The following is a 22,776-nucleotide window of genomic DNA, read 5'->3' as shown; positions in this document are numbered from 1 at the left end:
ACCAAAATAATCAGGGTTAACAGCAATACACAGTTTTATAAAAGTTTTAAATATAAACCATCTGTGCCCGGTCTGCCTCACTTCACTTTATCTCATCGAAAAACAGCAAAAAATAAGTAAAAGATAGAAAAATAAGTTTAAATCTTAACCAAAACAAGAAAAAACTACTAAAGCAACATCATAAACGGGATATGGTACAAAAGAAATACGTTTAGGAAATACAGTTGTTTATAACTACATAAGGAGAGTTACATTGATATCCTCTTTCTCAGATGCAATAATATTCCATAGTATATACTCGGAGAAATATACACAATTTTCGGGTTTTTTCAATGTACTCTATCTGGATTTCAAAATAGCTCACAATGCTCTGGAGTAGAATATCATCAGACATGTACTTGTCCAATTTATAGTTTCAGCCATACAGCGCATATACCATGTTTATGCTCGGTAAATAACATTAAGTTATACTATACATCAATGATGTTTTGAGGAAGCTACATAAACCCAAGCAGCGCGTTGTAAATGTCCCTGTCAGTGTCCCAATGGTTAAATTAACCTATAACATGCCACAGTGATGTATGTAAACAAGTTGATCACGTGTTGGGGGGAGAATTAAAAAAACAGATGCATCCAATACAAACATGAATAAGTCGACATGTGAGACGTGATGGCGACGCTGTGTCTTTTTCATTTTCCCAGCAGTAAGCAGGAAGAAATGTCGACAATGCTTTAACGATTTACACACAGTACATGAGTCACTTGTTTGCTGCAGTTTCTTTTATAACACAGAATTGACCGTTTGCTGAACCAGACATTTATTTTATGAACGAAATGTACCAATTAATTCTTGGGCCAGTAGCTTTGTAGTTCAAAAAGACTAAAAAGATCCAGAATGTCTATCTTAGAGCTTTAAATGTACTTTTAAACTCTTCCAGAATGACACAGAATGAGGCCAAAGTCCAAGGAATGAGTAGGTAGTTGCTACTAGCTAGTGTTAGCACACCTAGCTAAAACTATTTGCATTCTAGCTACAGTACCGCTAGTGTTACTTCCAAAGCCAAGGATTAGATCATAGCTAACTACATTTTTTGGTGGCGTTACAAGTTATGCATACCCTTCCAGAATAACAAAAATAGAAGCAAAAGTCCAAGGAATAACTTTGTAGCTGCTAGCTACTGCTAGCTAGTGCTAGCACACCTAGCCGAATCCATTAGCATTCTAGCTGCAGTACAACCAAAGCCAAGGAGCAGATCATAGCTAACTACATTTTATGGTGGCGTTACAAGTTATGCGTAGAATAAACCTTCATTCAGGGTTCATATTTTAAAACCAGTCATCCTGGAGAAGGTATCCAATTGACGTATTAAAGTGTGTTAGAAAGCTACAGTCTGGTATCCTTTTAGCCGTCAAAATGTATGATCACTAGCTGAGATTTAGAAGTTTGCTTTGTCTTCTTCGGTCTGAAATCAAGGCCAATTCTTCCTGAATGTATTACCAATCAAGCCATAGTTTCTGTTTATTGGCATACATGGGACTAGAATACAAAACCCAGCAGTTGCAATGACAGTAAAGTAAGTAAGGCTGGGGTTTAGCAAATGTTCAATATCATGTGATCGCTTCCTCCCCAACACACGTGTTGGCAGTTTCACAAGTGAGTCAATAAGTCATAACACTGAACTGACAGTAAAGTAAGCGTTGAGTGGGACGGAGGTGGGAGGTGTGAGTTACCGTTGAATATACTCGACAACAATAAGTCTATTTTTTTCCTCAGCTCTTGTTTTCGTGGACGCAGTGCAGCAAAGGTCATCAACATAAAAAGAAAAACTCATTCCGGTGAAACTGCAGCAGCTTCTCTGGCACCTTCAATAGAGCAACACTGAACATGGCTTGGACTTATAACAATTACAAGTTATGTACAATCACTAATGAGTGGATTCAGATATCCACAGCAGCGTTCTGACCTCTGAGAATCACTATGTTGGCAAAGAAACTGGTGTAAAACAAAAAATGGAGCAGAAAACCTGGTGCTGTGTTTCCGTGTGATTTTGTCTGAGTGTGTGAACATGTGCAGTGTGTGTTCGTGGGTCTTTGCCTTGTGTGCTTTTAGCCATCGGCAATGTGTGTTCAGTATGAGCTACCGTAAACACGGTTTGGGCGCAGGTAGTTATCGGTGTTCACCTTGAAATTTAGTTTTGCTCAGGTAAATATCCACGTGGAATCGTTCGGAAAAATGTAAAACACCAGATCACGTCATTATCAAAACAAACACAAACCACAGAGGGGACTGAGTAACACCTAAAAGCTGCCCAAGTGATCAAATATAGCCGTTACTGAACTGACTGTGACTTTTGAGCGAAAGATCCCACCTATAGCCTCAACACACAAACAGACGAGGGTGAAAACTGACTCCGAAAATCCACGCTAAATTACACGTGTGTTCCTTTCCAAAGTTACCAGCTGTGGTTTATTGGAATGTAGTCCTTGAGTATTAAACGTAAGCCTTAAATCCCTTTTTTTTTCAACTAACCTAAAGGGAACACACAGCCAAACTGAACGAGTACAGATCACCGCTTTAGCACACAGCTGCAATGCAAAAAACGAAACAAAATTCATTTAAAAAAACAAAGTAGGAATCAAAAGAGAGATAGAATCCAGAGGGGAAATCATATTACAACAGGTTTTTTACTGAGAAGAAAGGATATAATGTTGCTTTTTCTTTTATACAAATGTGTGTTTGTCAGTCCGTTGTTTTGCTGTGAAGCGTCGAGGCTACAAGACGTGATGCGAGGATATCGCCCGCAGGCTGCAGTACCACAGAGTCACCAGGGGAGGCAGCAGAGAGGCAGCAACCCGTCTGGAGACAGCAGAGTTCTTCAGGATGGCGTTGGATGTGCTGGGATTATCAATCTGAGGGTCCTGAGGGAGAGAAACAGAGGGACAGGAGATAATGACATTAGCACTGTTTCCGAAAATATGCAACGTGACAGTCTTTCTCTTCTGTTATTATCAGAACAAGGCGTTTGTCATACATTGTATTACAAAAGGTGATTAGCAAAGTCGATACTGAAGTGGCTTAAACGTGAACCTCCTAGGCTTCTGCTTTTTTTTTTAAACTATATTCACAGATGTCCCAAACATCTAAAAGTGTTGTCTTTCTCGGTGCTAAAAGAGCCGAATACGCTGTGAAGATGCTTTTTTTATATTAGCATATTAGCTTAGCATAGTTTATGTTAAAGAATCTGGTCAGTATGAACTTCACATTGTCTTGGAGAACATATTTCTTTAGAGAAACTGGATTTGCTGCTATGAACGTGTCCAGAACGATATTCTCCACTGCAGACTCTGAGATATTTTCATTACAGTTTGATAAATGTTGACCAAAAATGTTAAAACAATAACAATAAATCCTTCCAAACGTCTTAAGCTTCAAGTAATATTTACGATTTAGGAAATAATGCTTGCATCACACATTAGAGAAAGGTATTTGACACAGTTCTCCAATCAAAAGGGTGTGTGTGTGTGTGTGTGTGTGTGTGTGTGTGTGTGTGTGTGTGTGTGTGTGTGATGTATATATAGCTTCCCCAGCTCTTTGGCTTGCTAATAAAGCTGCGAGCTAACGTCTGGGTCATCTCCTCCAGACCTGTCCCTGCCTCTATTAAATGTCAGTGCAGTGCATAACACCGCCTTATTATTGTACAATGACATTTACAGTGAACTTTAAAAGCCACCAGATAAGCAACAATCCCATTTCAGCCTCAAAGGAACTACAAAGACCAGGAGTTTACAGAGGAGGCGGGAAGGATCAGTCGAAGGCTTCCAGCTGAGAGGTCGGATTTCACTTTGAGATTCTTTGAGTTGTTTCAACAAATCGCCTTTTGGTCTCATATAAAAATGTTTTTCAGAGGAATCCTTTTGAGGGTTCATCACACAAGACAAGTGTGGCAGTGACGTCACAACAAACATCAATCAAGACAATAATAAATAAAAGCAGGAAAATCCATTACATCATCTGCATAATAAAATAACACTTACAAAACATTCTGAATATTTCATTATATATATAAATAAGGTAAATATGCAAAATGGCTTCAACATGGCCCTTTCATGGCATTTTAAATAAATATATCTATACTATTCATATTTATTACACTTCTAAGTTGAATACTCAATTCTGATTGGTCGATTTGGACATTCCAGGGTCTGTTGTTCTTTGCTGGTAGACCGTTGCTAAGGATAAAAGACCGTTGCTACGAATAACAGACCGTTGCTAAGAATAACAGACCGTTGCTAAGGATAACAAACCATGGCTGAGGATAACAGACCGTTGCTAAGGATAGCAGACCGTTGCTAAGGATAGCAGACCGTTGCTAAGGATAACAAACCGTTGCTAAGGATAACAGACCGTTGCTAAGGAAGGTAGACTGTTACTTTTTGAATATTTAATTATATATTTGCAGTGTGAATTTTGGTACAAAAATGAATGGGAAACTTACCACACAGAAAACTCCGTCGACTGTTGAGTTTGACTTCAATTTCTGAGCCTGCAACAAAACAAACAAAGAATACAAATAAATGTTAGAAAATAAATGTAAACAACAATATCTAATGTTTGTGCTAATGTTGTTTGCTGTATATTTTAATAAATATTGAAGACTCAAGGTTACCCTTCTTCTTAAAGTGTGCATTTAACTTCCTAACACAACAGCATTTAACAGCAGTGAGAGATCAGCAGAGGATCCGCGGTAATTAATTAGCTTTGATTAACAATGGAACAATCAATGGAACAATCTGCCGTCTAATCACGCTGGAAAATATTCTGCCGATCCATTCGCACAACAGGTACAGAGCGGCACACAGATATTAGTGTTCAAGCACCGTGAATAAACTTCAAACAAGCATCACATGCGTACGTTTGGGAAAACTCGGCGCTCATCCGATCATAAAAACAGATTAGAGAATAAAAAGCTAAAATAACCTTGGATAGTTTACCCTGAGAGCCTGTTCAATTTAACAAGCCTTTGATATGTTTCAACGAGAGGAAGAGCTGAGCGCAGAGGGACAGTGAACCAGACTCTCACACACACACACACACACACACACACACACACACACACACACACACACACACACACACACACACACACACACACACACACACACACACACACACACACACACACACACACACACACACACACACACACACACACACACACACACACACACACACACACACACACACACACACACACACACACACACACACACACACACACACACCATGTATACATCACTTCAGGGGACATTACATTGACTTACATGCATTTCCTAGAGACTTATCCTAACCTGAACCAGAACCAACACATGCCTAACCCTAGCCAAGTCTTCACCCTAAAATTAATGATTCCCCTTATGGGGACCTCCAATTTGTCCCCATAAGGGAGTATGTAAACAGATGTAGGTCCCCACAAGTATAGTAATGCTAGACCACACACACACACACACACACACACACGTTCCACTAAATGAAGGTTAGCGGTGGTGAGACGGCAGCAGTGACGGAGGATTGAAATGCTCCACTGCATATTAATAATTCACTGTTTACATCGCTGCCATAGTATTCGTCGTCAGTGTCTTTCCAAATGACTTTTTAGGAGAAATGCCTTTTTCTGAAAGGTATGCGCATGATTAGTCGCATTAAACTATTGGATTTAAAATGTGGAAAAATATCCACTTCAGTGATAAAACGTCACATTGTTTGTATGACAATATTAATCTTAGTTTGCATAGTTTAACATTAGTTAAAGGTAAATGTCCAAAGGAATCAATCAAAGGGTATTTATAAAGCCCAACATCACACATTTTGGGAGGAATTTCTGTTATTAAAAGTCTTTATTTTTGTAAAAGACAACTTAAAAATGATGATGGCACCAGGTGACAATTAAAAATATAATGGATTATAACGCAGGACAGTAATTATGTAATTCATACAAGTCAGACATAAACATGCCATGTGTTCAGTGATTGTTCATCATCGGCCTCTCCATTCTCTCTCCAGGTGCATTTGGTGAAAGGTAAACGTGATTGTGTTGATTGAAAACCCACAAGGCGTTGATTTGAAGCAGAGGTTTCCTAATCAGGGTCTGAACACATCTCGCATCGTCCTTCTGTGTGTGATGAATAAGGCGCCTGGTTAGGAGATTGACCCGCACACTGAATATCTGCATTCAGAGTGGATTCTGTGTGTGTGTGTGTGTGTGTGTGTGTGTGTGTGTGTGTGTGTGTGTGTGTGTGTGTGTGTGTGTGTGTGTGTGTGTGTGTGTGTGTAGGTGTGACAGAATAATAGATGGATCCTGTATACAGAGTATCGTGAATACAGACAGAAATAGGGATACAGGATGTGGCAGTTAATTTAATCACAGAAAGTGAGAAACTGTATTCTGTTTTTACACCTTTTTCTTCACGACTAAACAAAACAACAGCTCAGGTGGAATGATGTCTATAAATCACGCCTCTGTATGAAAACGCAGACAAAAACACATGCCGAGAAAAACAAAAGAAAGTTAGTTTGAGGAACAAAAGGACTAAACACAGACTATCTATCTGTGATGTGAGTCATTGTTAGACGCTTTAAAGAGGCCCTATTGTACCTTTGTGAGTTTTCCCTTTTCTGTAGTGTCTGTGTGTGAGACATGATATTAACCTGAACATCAGCCGGAGAGTACTCTTTAAAGTAGAGACACTACATACTGATATACACCTGAACATCAGCAGGAGAGGACTCTTTAAAGTAGAGACACTACATACTGATATACACCTGAGCATCAGCAGGAGAGGACTCTTTAAAGTAGAGACACTACATACTGATATACACCTGAACATCAGCAGGAGAGGACTCTTTAAAGTAGAGACACTACATACTGATATACACCTGAGCATCAGCAGGAGAGGACTCTTTAAAGTAGAGACACTATACTGATATACACCTGAGCATCAGCAGGAGAGGACTCTTTAAAGTAGAGACACTACATACTGATATACACCTGAACATCAGCAGGAGAGGACTCTTTAAAGTAGAGACACTACATACTGATATACACCTGAACATCAGCAGGAGAGGACTCTTTAAAGTAGTGACACTACATACTGATATACACCTGAGCATCAGCAGGAGAGGACTCTTTAAAGTAGAGACACTACATACTGATATACACCTGAACATCAGCAGGAGAGGACTCTTTAAAGTAGAGACACTACATACTGATATACACCTGAACATCAGCAGGAGAGGACTCTTTAAAGTAGAGACACTACATACTGATATACACCTGAACATCAGCAAGAGAGGACTCTTTAAAGTAGAGACACTACATACTGATATACACCTGAACATCAGCAAGAGAGGACTCTTTAAAGTAGAGACACTACATACTGATATACACCTGAACATCAGCAGGAGAGGACTCTTTAAATTACACCCCAAAATGATTGCCTTTACGGAAATAAGAGCTATACTGTATAAAGTCAATTTCACCTTTTAATAATACAACAGAAATAGTCTTGCCCACCGAAAACCCACCACAGATAAAAGAACAAATACTGTTTAACACATGGCAGAATGGAAACACACACACACACACACACACACACACACACACACACACACACACACACACACACACACACACACACACACACACACACACACACACACACACACACACACACACACACACACACACACACACACACACACACACACACACACACACACACACACACACACACACACACACACACACACACACACAGTTCGCGTGCCTCGAGGCTCGATCATTCTGCTCTTATGAATATATGTCTGACTCCGCAGCATGCAGGAAGTGCCCCGGACGAATATGGAAATATCGCTCATGCTAATGTGACTTTTCAGAACGGGCAGGTATTAGGCAAATACCAACCACGCAGACACAAGGGAGGCATATATATGTATTTGCATTTGTTGAGGTTTAAAATCAGTGCAGTTGGTAAATATTAGAGTGTACATACAGTAGAGGGATATCTGCTTTCCGAATGCATGTTATCACAAAGACAGCTTTCAATGTGCAGCTGATTGAAATGTCCAGTTCTCTCAAATATGAAAAACACACATGTGACCAGCTCTATCGAAATCAGTCGCATTGACCCGAAGACACATTCTGAGTTGTACACACTGCTGGAAAGAGGAGATTCCTAGCTCTCTAATGATATCAGGATTGTTGTTGTACTCCAAATATTAAGCGAAATATGTCACATTATTTAATGACTGGCACCGAGTCCTCATTTTGAGAAAAAGGCCTTCAAAATGTTCTCTCTCTGGAATCCAGCGATCTGATTGGTTATTAGAAAATGATCCAAATACTATGGAGGGAAGATATTTTCGTTTGGATTACTGGTCTGGGGGAAGCTCGCGAGTGTGTGTCTGTGTAATTTTGCGTTTGTGTGTATTGCGTTTGTCTCCCGGGGAAACCCTCACGAGAAACACCGGCTGTTGTTCTGCTTCCTGTGACGTTAAGTTACTCCGTTCTCCGCTTGTAATTATGCCGCTACAAGCTCCAAAGTTATATTTATCATCTGAATTTGCCGAAAAAAGTTAAATATTCTGAAAGCCAAGACTTTATTTCATTAAAATCAGATGAAAACAAACTGTAACGGACCCTGCCGTGTTATCTGATTACTATACGCTTACATTCATAATGTCAGCCGGAGGGAGGGGGGGCGGCGCTGCGGAACAGCAGATTGGAGTGAGAGCTGCCTCTTCGTCCCTTTACGAGCTTCAAACATGTATTTATCGTGCGATTTTGGAAATAAAAGTTTCACATTCTGGAAGCCAAGACTTTGTTTGTTTAAAATCAAACAAAACACCCGAACCCCGGAAAAAATAGTTTTTTACGCAAATCCACGTTTATTCTGAAATGAGCCGTTGAGACTTCCGACTGATTCCGATAGAGCGGGTCACACATGGTTTCTTTTGAATGATTGCAGAGCATTCATCCATCTCAGAAGTTACAGAGACGTGTTCGTAAAGTGCACTTATTCCAAAAGTCAATACATAATTGTGAGTTTGTGATAAATGTCCGGCTGTCAGACTGAATATGAGACAGAGAGTGAGTTTGTTCCCAGTGAACTTCCAGTCGAGGTAAAAGGTCGGGAAATCACCAGTCTTGATGTATTCACTATATGTTATGATACGCCACCCAATGGGGTTCAAGACGTGTTCCTAAAGGCTACACATGTCCACCCAGTGACGACCGTAGAGGAGACGTCAGGGACACCAGAGACGAGACGACGTCCACATCCAATCTAGCCTCTGGAATGCATGTTTCAAAGACTTTACAGAAAACCAGACTTCCTATAACTTACTTTTTGGTTGAAGCTTTAAACCTTTCCGTCTTTCCGTCTTTGTGTCAGCTGGATATTCACAACATGGAATGGAACTACATTTGAGAACAATAGCAAGAGGAAGGAACGGTGGTTTCTAATGTTAAAGAGAATGATGTCACTGGGAGCCGACCAGTTCACAACCAGTTCACCTTCCACCGCTTCCAATGCTGTCACTCCAAACCACTCTGAGCTGGGCTTTCATAGAGTAGAAGATGTTCTGAGTCACTGCTTAATGGGTATTGTTCTGTGTGTGTGTGTGTGTGTGTGTGTGTGTGTGTGTGTGTGTGTGTGTGTGTGTGTGTGTGTGTGTGTGTGTGTGTGTGTGTGTGTGAGAGAGAGAGAGATCACTGAAAGCATTGGATCTCCTCAGAGTCCTGTCCCTCAAGTGAGTCATTACAAGAGCATGAACTGTGTTGATGCTGACAGACAAAGAAAAACAAATCACACACACACACACACACACACACACACACACACACACACACACACACACACACACACACACACACACACACACACACACACACACACACACACACACACACACACACACACACACACACACACACACACACACACACACACACACACACACACAAAGAAACACAAATCACACACACACACACACACACACACACACACACACACACACACACACACACACACACACACACACACACACACACACACACACACACACACACACACACACACACACACACACACACACACACACACACACACACACACACACACGAGAACAACTCTCTCATTAACTTGTTCTTGACGTGTTATCTGAGTAGTGCCAACAGCATACATGCACCAGTACACCAGCAACGCTCATTATCAGTGCAGGCCGTGTGTGTGTGTGTGTGTGTGTGTGTGTGTGTGTGTGTGTGTGTGTGTGCGTGCGTGCGTGCGTGCGTGTGTGTGTGTGTGTGTGTGTGTGTGTGTGTGTGTTGCATTTGGGAGTAATGTCTTCGCTCCACACTACCCGTCAGAGTAAAGTAAACTTCCCGGACGGTACGGTTGCTAAGGGAAACACATTGATGTCTACTTTCTACACGAGTTAATATCGTGGGTAATTAATATCGTCCTCCAGCGTCTTCAGGTTCCAGAGTGACTTTGAGTGCCCGTCTTCGCTCGCCCGGCGATGACGGTATTATAAATTCCTCTGCTCAGGATTTCTGCTCCAGATCCTCAGTTTCATCATCCAGGAGTGTGTGTGCTCCCACGAGAGAAAGCGTTTCAATGCTCAACGTGAGGCTGAGTGCACATGAGCTACTGTGGAGATCTGCCAAGGATCCTCCAACTGTGCAGCGTAGACAGAGGACATAGGACACATGAGCTACCGTGGAGATATGGCAAGGATCCTCCAACTGTGCAACGTATACAGAGGACATAGGACACATGAGCTACCGTGGAGATATGGCAAGGATCCTCCAACTGTGCAACGTATACAGAGGACATAGGACACATGATGTCTTTACCCACAGATGTGTCTTCACCCACAGATGTGTCTTTACCCACAGATGTGTCTTTACCCACAGATGTGTCTTTACCCACAGCTGTGTCTTCACCCACAGCTGTGTCTTTACCCACAGCTGTGTCTTTACCCACAGCTGTGTCTTTACCCACAGATGTGTCTTTACCCACAGCTGTGTCTTTACCCACGGATGTGTCTTTACCCACAGATGTGTCTTCACCCACAGATGTGTCTTTACCCACAGCTGTGTCTTTACCCACAGCTGTGTCTTTACCCACGGATGTGTCTTTACCCACAGATGTGTCTTCACCCACAGATGTGTCTTCACCCACAGCTGTGTCTTCACCCACAGATGTGTCTTTACCCACAGATGTGTCTTCACCCACGGATGTGTCTTCACCCACAGATGTGTCTTCACCCACAGATGTGTCTTCACCCACAGCTGTGTCTTTACCCACAGCTGTGTCTTTACCCACGGATGTGTCTTTACCCACAGATGTGTCTTCACCCACAGATGTGTCTTCACCCACAGCTGTGTCTTCACCCACAGATGTGTCTTTACCCACAGATGTGTCTTCACCCACAGATGTGTCTTCACCCACAGCTGTGTCTTTACCCACAGATGTGTCTTCACCCACGGATGTGTCTTTACCCACAGCTGTGTCTTTACCCACAGCTGTGTCTTTACCCACAGATGTGTCTTCACCAGATGTGTCTTTACCCACCGATGTGTCTTCACCAGATGTGTCTTTACCCACCGATGTGTCTTCACCAGATGTGTCTTTACCCACAGATGTGTCTTCACCCACAGATGTGTCTTCACCCACAGCTGTGTCTTTACCCACGGATGTGTCTTCACCCACGGATGTGTCTTTACCCACAGATGTGTCTTTACCCACAGTTGTGTCTTTACCCACAGATGTGTCTTTACCCACAGCTGTGTCTTCACCCACAGGTGTGTCTTCACCCACAGATGTGTCTTCACCCACAGATGTGTCTTCACCCACAGCTGTGTCTTTACCCACGGATGTGTCTTCACCCACGGATGTGTCTTTACCCACAGATGTGTCTTTACCCACAGTTGTGTCTTCACCCACAGATGTGTCTTTACCCACAGTTGTGTCTTCACCCACAGATGTGTCTTCACCCACAGATGTGTCTTCACCCACAGATGTGTCTTCACCCACAGATGTGTCTTCACCAGGCGGACACACTCACCAGGAAGTGGAGGATGGGTGAGTCACTGTAACTAACATGTTGATGCTTTAACACACACACAACACGAAGGCGTGTCCTGATCCAATGTTTCTGCCGTCACCATCGCTCTTGATGAACTGCGTCAGTCCTTCGCCCGTACACCGTGACGCGGCTCGGTTTCTACGACTCTTAAGTGAAGAGCAAGCAAAGACTTTTAAATTCTGCTGATGGCTGGGGCTCTCTGCAGGGATCGAGTATCCACAACACCAGTTTACAAAGTCCAATACCCAACGGAGTGTGCGTGTGTGTGTGTGTGTGTGTGTGTGTGTGTGTGTGTGTGTGTGTGTGTGTGTGTGTGTGTGTGTGTGAGAGAGAAACAAAGAGACAACAGGAGACAGTGACGCAGAGAATGAGACAAACATTAAATTAAAGCTGACGTCAGACAGAAAAGGAGAGGGGTGTGTGTGTTTCTCTCTGTGTGTGTGTGTGTGTGTGTGTGTGTGTGTGTGTGTGTGTGTGTGTGTGTGTGTGTGTGTGTGTGTGTGTTTCTCTCTCTGTGTGTGAGTGTGTGTCTGTGTTTCTCTCTCTCTGTGTGTGTGTGTGTGTGTGTGTGTGTGTGTGTGTGTTTCTCTCTCTCTGTGTGTGTGTGTGTGTGTGTGTGTGTGTGTGTGTGTGTGTGTGTGTGTGTGTGTGTGCGAGTGTGTGTGTGTGTGTGTGTGTGTGTGTGTGTGTTTCTCTCTGTGTGTGTGTGTGTGTGTGTGTGTTTCTCTCTCTGTGTGAGTGTGTCTTTGTGTTTCTCTCTGTGTGCGTGAGTGTGTGTGTGTGTGTGTGTGTGTGTGTGTGTGTTTCTCTCTGTGTGTGAGTGTGTGTGTGTGTGTGTGTGTGTGTGTGTGTGTTTCTCTCTGTGTGTGTGTGTGTGTGTGTGTGTGTGTGTGTGTGTGTGTGTGCGTGCGTGCGTGTGTGTGTTTCTCTTTGTGTGTGTGTGCGTGTGTGTGTTTCTCTCTGTCACTGTTATTCACATTGATGGATATCATGTCTTCAGAGCGCATCGTGAGGGCAGTGTTGCAATATCTACTGCTGAGAAACCACCCGGCCAGACCCAACGTGTCTGTTGGTGTTCTTCCTGATGATATCAGCGACCATTGCCCTATTGCATGCGTTCGGAGCACTAAGTCGCCCAAAGCCAAGGGCCTTATCGTGCTCAGGCGCTGCTTCAAACACTTCTCTGAGCAGGCTGTCCTTCACGATCTGGCGGCGGTTAAATGGCACTTCATAGCGTTAATTCCACCTGTCGATGTGCCGTCCAATTTGTATTGATCACCTTTTATCGATTATTAATAGACATGCCCCCCTTAGAAAATCCAGAGTTAAGAATAGGAACACTCCACGGTTTACTAGAGAACTATCGGATCTAATTCATGATCGAAATAAGCAATGGTCCTTAGCTTGTCCCGATTGTTTTCATGACCATTCTAAGATCTGGAAAACAATTAAATCACTTCAGAACAAGAAGGTTTCTAGTTTCCCACAGAAGCTGAAGGTCAGTGAGTCTTTTCCTTCAGATTCAGATGGTATGGCTAACGCTTTCAGTGCTCACTTCAAAAAGGCTGCTCACATGTTTGATGAGCAAAGTCATGACTCTCTAGATCAGGGGTGTCAAACTAATTTTCATCTCGGGCCACATTCGCATTATGGTTGCACTCAAAGGGCCGGTTGTAACTTTAAGACTATATAAAACTACATATATAAATATTTAATATATATAAAATAATGTATTATATTACATTATTGCCTCTGCATTGGATTATTATCAGATAGGGTAATAACTTCATAATTAACTCGGTCTGAAAGCAGAAGTCTAGGGCAAATAATCGCAAGTCTCTTCAGTGCGAACGTCACAAAATGATTTTAAAAGAAAAGAAAAAGAAGAAAAAAAAGTGACATTTTGAAAAAAAAGTCAAATCTGAGAAAAAAGTCTAATTTGAGATGCATTGTGGGACATGTAGTTTATGGGCAACGTGCTTCTGTAAATCGCCATGTAACCGTATAACAAACATATTATATTCTTTGCAAGCTCTTGTGGGGCCGCATAAAATGAAGTCGCGGGCCAGATTTGGCCCCCGGGCCTTGAGTTTGACACCCCTGCTCTAGATGGTCGTACTCACAGCCCGAGTCAAGAGATGAACTCCCCTGTTTTTGATTTAGCTTATTTCTCGGTCTCTGAAGTCTTACAGGGTTTGCACTCAATTGATCCTAAAAAGTCTGCCGGGCCAGACGGCGTCGACCCGTTCTTTTTAAAAATTGCAGCTCAGATTATAGCTCAACCAGTTACTGATATTTTGTATCTCTCCCTGTCCACTCACACACTGCCAGCTGCGTGGAAGCAAGCTCTGGTACCGCCCCTCTTGAAAGCTGGTGATCCCACAGAGTTAAATAAATATCGTCCCATCTCAAATCTTTCTGCGTTATCAAAGATTCTTGAGTCCCTAGTTTCTACTCAGCTAAAGCTCTTTTTAAATGCACACAACATCCTTAACCCTATGCAATCTGGATTCAGATCAAAGCACAGGACTGTGACTGCCGGTCTGAAAGTCTCACACGATATTAAGGATGCTTTGGATAACACATCTGTTTGTGTTGCGTTGTTTATTGACCTAGCCAAAGCATGTGACTCTGTAGATCACCACATCATGTCTGATGTTATGTTGGTGTCTCGTTCCGGTCATAATGCCATTTGCTGGTTTCAGAGTTATCTAACCGACCGTACTCAATGCGTCAGGTTGGGTAGTACTGTCTCTGACCCTGTCACCTTGGAGAAGGGAGTTCCACAGGGCTCTATGTTGGGGCCCTTGCTTGTAAACAATATTTGTAATCAGATGCAATTTTCTACCTATCTTATGTATGCTGATGACACTATTGTATACTCATGTGCTCCTTCTCTGGATATGGCCGTTTCCAATTTAAAATCTGATGCTATCACGCTGCAGCACGCACTTCTTGATTCCAAACTGCTTTTGAACACTAAGGAAACCAAAGCAATGCTCTTTGCTCCCAAGTCAGCGTCCTCTTGCCTCTCCATTGACACCCTTCACGGCGTCTCTGTTGAGTTTGTCGATACCTACAAATATCTGGGCTTTTGGTCGGACAGTAATCTGAACTTCAAACACCACGTTGAAGTTCTAACTAAGACATTGAAACTCACTCTTGGCTTCCTTTACAGACTTAAACGTTGTTTTTCAACTTCATCCCGTAAATGGTTGGTCTCTGGCTCATTCCTGTCCCAGCTGGACTACGGTGATACCATCTATAGATTTGCCTGTCCTACTGTTTGGGCCCAACCTGACCCACTATGCACACTGCACTGCGTTATATATCAGATGCACCCGATAGGACTCATCATGGCACACTGTACAGCCCAACTGGATGGTCCTCACAGTATGCGTAGGATGCAGCACTCGTTTTTAGTAATGTATAAAGCCATTTCAGGAAAGCTTCCACTGTGCATACAGTATATGCCAGATCTGCTCCAGTTTGTGACTCTCACAGCCTCAGACCCAGAGCCTGGATGCGGGTCCAGGTTCCTGCCGTGCGGACTGAGGCTGGAGAAAGGAGTCTTTTTCATTATGGTCCTTGGTCTTGGAATGACCTTCAATCACGCCTCAAACTGAGGGCACTTGTCTCAATAGCATGTTTTAAATTGAAGTTGTCTGAGGTCCTCACCGCCAGCTGCTCTTGCAGTAATAAGTAGTGCCTTTCTTACGGTCCTAATGTGCTCAATGTAGTGACTGCTTTTCGTCTTTTGTTTTCTTTGTTGTGTTCTCTGTATTTTATATGTTTGTGTAACGTTGCTGCCTTTGCTACACACACACACTACGTTGCGTGTGTGTGTGTGTTTCTGTGTGTGTGTGTGTGTGTGTGTTTCTCTGTGTGTGTGTGTGTGTGTGTGTGTGTGTGTGTGTGTGTGTGTGTGTGTGTGTGTTTGTGTGTGTGTGTGTGTGTGTTTGTAGGTTTCTCTCTGTGCGTGTGTGTTTCTCTCTCTGTGTGTGTGTGTGTGTGTGTGTGTGTGTGTGTGTGTGTGTGTGTGTGTGTGTGTGTCTGACCTGCAGGCTGCCACAGAAGTGGTAGATGGGGTCTGTGTTGATGGCGTTGTCGAGGGTGTTGGGGTTGCGTTGGCCCTTCCTCTGGTAGGGGGCGGTCGTCGTCTGCACCGGGGACATCGGCTGCCAAACGCCAACATCTGTCCCGTTCCCAAACGCCTGGATGGCATTACCTGTGGAGGAAATTACAAACGTATTACAACCCATCATTGGTTGGGGGTGAGTGGAGGACATGAAGTAAAGGATGTCAGCAAGAAAATAAAACACACTAATGCTCGGCAGGCAATCACGTGACTGCAGGTGGACGATGGGTGCCACCTGCCATCAACTGAACCGACCAGGTGGCTTTTCTATTAAGAATATACAATATTCAATAGTAATGATGAGACTTATAAGTCATGTGACCACAGTGGCTCTTTGCATTATCCAATGGGAGAGTTCCCTAAATGATCATCCGGACAGGTGGCAGGATATTGAAATGTCCTTGTTTACTACATTTCCGTTTTAAAAACAGTTTTATAAGGTTACAAGTTGACCTTCACACAGGACGCAAACAACCAGATTAATTCGGTTTAGTTCATTTAAAGGGGACCTATCATGCAAAATGCACTTTTGTACGTCTTTTATACATGAATATGTGTCCCCGGTGTTCCAGGGAACTCACCAAGTGTCAGAAAACACAACCCTCTCTTTTCCTCCATACCCAAATCTCTAAAAACGGGGCTGCAACGGATCTGATACAGACTGATCCAGATTTGAACACTGCCCTGACGTCAGGACGGTGGCGCTCCGGCTATTGGTCAACTCTCCACCTATCAGGGGAATGAGAGGTTGGGCCACGGCCGGCCATTGCTGCTCGAAAGCGCTGGAGACGCTGTAGTACATGTGCCAGGCCTGTACGTGGCGCTGTAGTCTGCCACAAAAGCAGCGAACAAGACTTCCCGCGCATGGTTGCCATGGTTACCCTTATGTTTGTTCTCCGCTGTGGCTCTTTTTCTCCCTCCCCGAGGAAAGCGTTTGCTTTAACACAAATGAATAATGACTCTATATAATCATATGTAGTCATTATAAAAGCATTTCAATTCATATTGGGAGTTTATTACACGGCCACTTTCTCAACAAAGTAACAACATGACTCCCAATATGAATTTAAATGCTTTTATGGATTTAGAAAATGATTTTATTGATTTAAAAAATAGTTGTATGTATTGATTTAAATTGACATGCATCCGCTAAGAAAAATAGTCCGTTGTTACTGTTTGAACTAACGTAGCGACGGCAGGAACTGCTTCGATAGCGTTTTTGAGGAGCTTTTTGATTACAGATTTGAAAACATCGCTGCTTGCTTTAAAAGTAGCTCAATTCATTTTGTCAAAGCTTGGGAAGTATCTAGATATCCCTGCCCTAATGCCAAAGGAACTGCACGCTCCCCTCTCCTGCAGGGGGCGTGGTCAGCTACAGGGGGCGTGGTCAGCGGCAGGGGGCGTGGTCAGTTACAGGGGGGTGTGGTCAGCTGCAGCTCACAGAATCAGCCCCCTGCAAAAACAGGGCTGGAAAGAGCAAATAGAGCGAAATGAGGCGTGGCTAAAATGCAGGATCTGTTTGGTATTTTGAAAAAGAAACTATATTTATATACTTTATATAGGTATAGCCCTACAATATATGTTGCATGATAGGTCCACTTTAAGTAACTTTAACTTAATTTGAAATAACTCAATGTTAAATCTTGATTTCAATCAGCACGATAACAGAGTACCCATCACCTCCACCTCACTTCTAACTATATTTAGACACGTTTTATTTGAAGTAACCTAAACCTTAAAATGACTTCCTGTTCCCTCATCTCAAAGTTAGTGTTCTTTTTAACTTGTTATTAGTGAGAAGCCTTAAATAAGGTCCGGGTCGGCCTACACAAATACATAATCTGGACTAGAGGTGGCAGCATTAAACATCTGACGTAGTAATCAGCTTGATTTTGGGGAAAACACTCTTTACCATAACTAATACAGTCTGCCTCTGCATCGCGCTGAGCTGGCACGTAATCAGTTTTATTAGCTACAGCAGAAGTACTGCGCTGTAACTCTGATTGGTCACAAAGCTGCATCTTATCATCAATCACACGCTTAGTTAGTCCCCACGTTAAAATAAAGCTTTTATATCGCCGCGGCCCAAACCACAATTAAAGGCGAGTTAGAAGGTACTTACGCTTCGTTATCACTTTCCGACATTATAAATTCACCGCACATTCAGACAGTGGAGTGCTGATGTGGCGATTTACCATTACAGCCCATTAGTGGCCCTATTAATAGCTTTCTATGGCTTTGATGTACACACACACACACACACACACACACACACACACACACACACACACACACACACACACACACACGTGAGTTTGAACGTAAAGATATTCCGACACTCGACTATGACCCCGATACTTTGGTGAAGTAAAGAAGAGCTGATCTGCATAACGGCTCTTTAACCCGTATGAAATATTAATACATGCAGAGACTCTCAGTCTGCACGATGTTCAGCAGGGATGCATATTAGATACTGGATCGGGGCGATGTATTTCACGTGTTTTTGGGATAAATACACATCGGAACTACTACTACAGTACACACGCTGTACTGTCAAATGGACACTTATAACACTACATGATTTATAAAAGAAAATAATAGTAGTAAAGTATTGCACGCATTACGCTTTCACAGAGGCAGTGAGGCGAAGGGGAATCACAAAGCCATGTTTTCTTTGATGTTTAATTTCAGAAACGTTCCGAATAACTACTCGTTTTACGACCAGACAAATCTTTCCTTCATCGCTTGTCTATTTAATTCACACTTGCATTTCTTCTTCTAATCTTAAACAGGCAACACTTCACTTCACAGGTCCTGCAAATGTTTTAGCAAGTAGCTGATAATAAGATATCTGTAATTTGGGAATGTGTACCCCACTACAGGAAAGGGACGACCCCAGAAAGCATAATAGGGTCTCTTTAAAGCTCACCTATCATGCTATTTTTAGGCAATAGCACAGGTCTCAAATATATACAAATATATAAAAAACATGTCTATGAAGTGTTTTGCTCAAAATACCAAACAGATCATTCTAGCCACGCCTCATATCCCTCTGTTTCACTTCCTGTTTCTAAAGTGCTGATTCTGGGATAAAGCTTTAAAGAAGGAGGGGGCGGAGCTTATGCGGGACCCGGCAGCTACTGTCTAAACTAGATGCTGCCGTGATGAAACGCCATATCATGGATTATCAAGGATCTGAAACAGTCTGGAGCTCAAAGGCTTTCTCTCTCCCGGTTACACCACAAGGTGAGTTCCTTTCTACTTCCTGCTTCTTCACACACATGCTCTCCAGCACAGGTTAGCTCGGAGTGTTAGCGATGCTAATGTAAACACCGACCATATTACGTCCAAAACAGTCGGGCATTGTTTCTGATAGCAGCTTTCTGATTGGCCCGTGGGTCCACATTTCAGATATTACGTCATATCGGACGCAAATCTGGATCAGCTCCGTTGTTCCCCGTTTTTAGAGATTTGGGTACGGAGGAAAAGAGAGAGGGTTTTATTTCCTGACGCCGCGTGAGTTCCCCGACACACGGGGACACATGGTGATGTAGAGAAGACATCAACAAGTGCATTTTGCATGATAGGTCCCCTTTAAGTAAAAGGTACCAGTTTATTCTCACCCTTAGATAAATAGATGGAGACTCTTTCGTTATAAGCAACAGTGTGTTCGGATATTAAAATACAAATACTTAAAAAGTGGAATAGAGAAATAACAATTAAAAATCAAGTGAAAATGAGAAATAAAATAGTGCAGTAGCAGAACTATAGGCGTATACGACAGGAGCATTAACATACTGTATATACATAGGATATCATTTACAGATATACAGAATATTGAAAATTGTTCTTGGTCATTAGGAGAAACTCAAACTATCTGATCGCCGCTCCGACTAATTATAACATCGTGTTTTTTTTGTTAATTAAATGAAGGTTCACTTGGACTGAATTCCATGCAAGTGAGTATCTAGAGACGTGCATGTAAATATACTATTGGACACGATTAAACATGTGTTCTGTCTCATCGTTCTCTCTCTTCTCCTTTCTGATAAACTCGTCTGACCCCTGAAGAACATTCGAGTTATTTCCGCTCTGCGACTTTAATAAATGTGATTATTAATCTTGAACAAAGTAGATCCCTCCCTTCATCTGCGGAGCTGGATTTACCTCCGGTGAGAGCAGACATCTGGAAAAAATATTTTGTTCCCGTCCCAGAAATGACTAAATAATTAAAAGAGGAACATTTAGGGATGGGTGGCGCAGTGGTCTGTGCGTTTGATCATCAGATCAAGGGGGGTTGGGGAACTCGAGTTCGAAACCCGCTCCCGCCCCACTCCGTCAGGCCGTCGTGTCCTTGGGCAAGACGCTTCACCCTGTGGGTATTGTCCACAGTAGATGACCATTACATGCATGATCTGTATGTGTATTTGTAAAGCGCTTTGAGAGTCTTTGATAAAGCGCTATAATAAATATAAGGATTATTATTATTATTTATGATGATGACTGAACAGAAACACTGGCTTTATCATCATTAGTCTGTTAAATTCCTACTTTTTTGGTGTATGCATAACAGGAGTAACCACGTCTCTGAGTTAACAAATATTTAATTTCCATCAGAATAACAATCCCTATTTTTATATCTCTGTGTAAAATAAAGTATATTTACAAAAGCTGACGACATGTGCTAGCATTGTTATTTTGGATTCAATAATCAGCATAACATAAGTAATTTTTAGTCAATATCCTGCAGCCCTGATAGCCTGTGTGTGTGTGTGTGTGTGTGTGTGTGTGTGTGTGTGTGTGTGTGTGCGTGTGTGTGTGTGTGTGTAGGTGTGTGTGTGTGTGTGTGTGTGTGTGTGTGTGTGTGTGTAGGTGTGTGTGTGAGCGTGCGTGCGTGTGTGTGCGTGTGTGTGTGTGTGTGTGTGTTGTGTGTGTGTGTGTTGTGTGTGTGCGTGTGTGTGTGTAGGTGTGTTGTGTGTGTGTGTGTGTGTGTGTGTGTAGGTGTGTGTGTGTGTGTGTGTGTGTGAGCGTGCGTGCGTGTGCGTGTGTGTGTGTGTGTCCTGTAAGTAGTAGCTTTGTGCCGAGGCAGCAGGAGGGTGATGAGCATATTGGAAGTGTTGGGCTCTCCGTCTCCTCAGGTCTAATTAAAGTCTCTCAGTGACCGAGTGCGAAGAACCGTCGGCGTCTCAAACTCAGGATGTCAGACCTGCTTCAGTTGTTTATTCGTTATTCTCAAGTTAAGGCAGCTTTTAAAGTTACAGAAACATCATCGAAAAATCCAACATCATTACCCGCAGGACGACAGGTTTTTACAAGTGTTCGTATTTAAAGTGAAACACGTCTTTATTTAACATACATCGCAGTTTCAAACATTTAAGCACTTTTATAAGAATGAGAAATTCTCTTTTAAAACATGTCTACTTCACATATCTGCCATATGAAGTATTTTAACTCGTTTGACGACTTTTTACTTTCTACTTCTCACACATTGAACTCAAATACCTGTACTTTCTACTTCTTACATGTTGAACCCAAATACCTGTACTTTCTACTTCTTACATGTTGAACCCAAATACCTGTACTTTCTACTTCTTACATGTTGAACTCAAATACCTGTACTTTCTACTTCTTACATGTTGAACCCAAATACCTGTACTTTCTACTTCTTACATGTTGAAGTAGAAATACCTGTACTTTCTTACTTCTTACATGTTGACCCTCAAATACCTGTACTTTCTACTTCTTACATGTTGAACTCAAATACCTGTACTTTCTTCTTCTTACATGTTGAACCCAAATACCTGTACTTTCTACTTCTTACATGTTGAACTCAAATACCTGTACTTTCTACTTCTTACATGTTGAACCCAAATACCTGTACTTTCTACTTCTTACATGTTGAACACAAATACCTGTACTTTCTTCTTCTTACATGTTGAACCCAAATACCTGTACTTTCTACTTCTTACATGTTGAACTCAAATACCTGTACTTTCTACTTCTCACATGTTGAACTCAAATACCTGTACTTTCTACTTCTTACATGTTGAACTCAAATACCTGTACTTTCTACTTCTCACATGTTGAACCCAAATACCTGTACTTTCTTCTTCTACATGTTGAACTCAAATACCTGTACTTTCTACTTCTCACATGTTGAACACAAATACCTGTACTTTCTACTTCTTACATGTTGAACTCAAATACCTGTACTTTCTACTTCTCACATGTTGAACACAAATACCTGTACTTTCTACTTCTCTCATGTTGAACTCAAATACCTGTACTTTCTACTTCTTACATGTTGAACTCAAATACCTGTACTTTCTACTTCTTACATGTTGAACTCAAATACCTGTACTTTCTACTTCTTACATGTTGAACTACAAATACCTGTACTTTCTACTTCTTACATGTTGAACTCAAATACCTGTACTTTCTACTTCTTACATGTTGAACACAATACCTGTACTTTCTTCTTCTTACATGT

The 22,776-nt window shown here is 42.2% G+C and overlaps 1 protein-coding gene across 1 annotated transcript in view; it reads right to left on the bottom strand.

Annotated features, from left to right (window-relative positions):
• Positions 1–1,525: 1,525 nt before the first annotated feature.
• The window catches only part of LOC117442889 (GDNF family receptor alpha-1-like), a 133,278-nt gene continuing 112,027 nt past the window's right edge, over positions 1,526–22,776 (bottom strand). The window contains exons 6-8 of the mRNA XM_034078830.2: positions 16,207–16,376; positions 4,497–4,544; positions 1,526–2,919 (exon numbers count right to left, since the gene is read on the bottom strand). Coding sequence (XP_033934721.1) covers positions 2,773–2,919; positions 4,497–4,544; positions 16,207–16,376 — 365 coding nt within the window. The 3' untranslated portion in view covers positions 1,526–2,772. The remainder of the gene's footprint in view (positions 2,920–4,496; positions 4,545–16,206; positions 16,377–22,776) is intronic.

Source organism: Pseudochaenichthys georgianus, unplaced genomic scaffold (genome assembly GCF_902827115.2).
Source record: "Pseudochaenichthys georgianus unplaced genomic scaffold, fPseGeo1.2 scaffold_498_arrow_ctg1, whole genome shotgun sequence".
Taxonomy (NCBI): domain Eukaryota; kingdom Metazoa; phylum Chordata; class Actinopteri; order Perciformes; family Channichthyidae; genus Pseudochaenichthys; species Pseudochaenichthys georgianus.
Note: the sequence above shows the minus strand (reverse complement) of the source record. Positions and strands in the feature narration are given on the sequence as shown.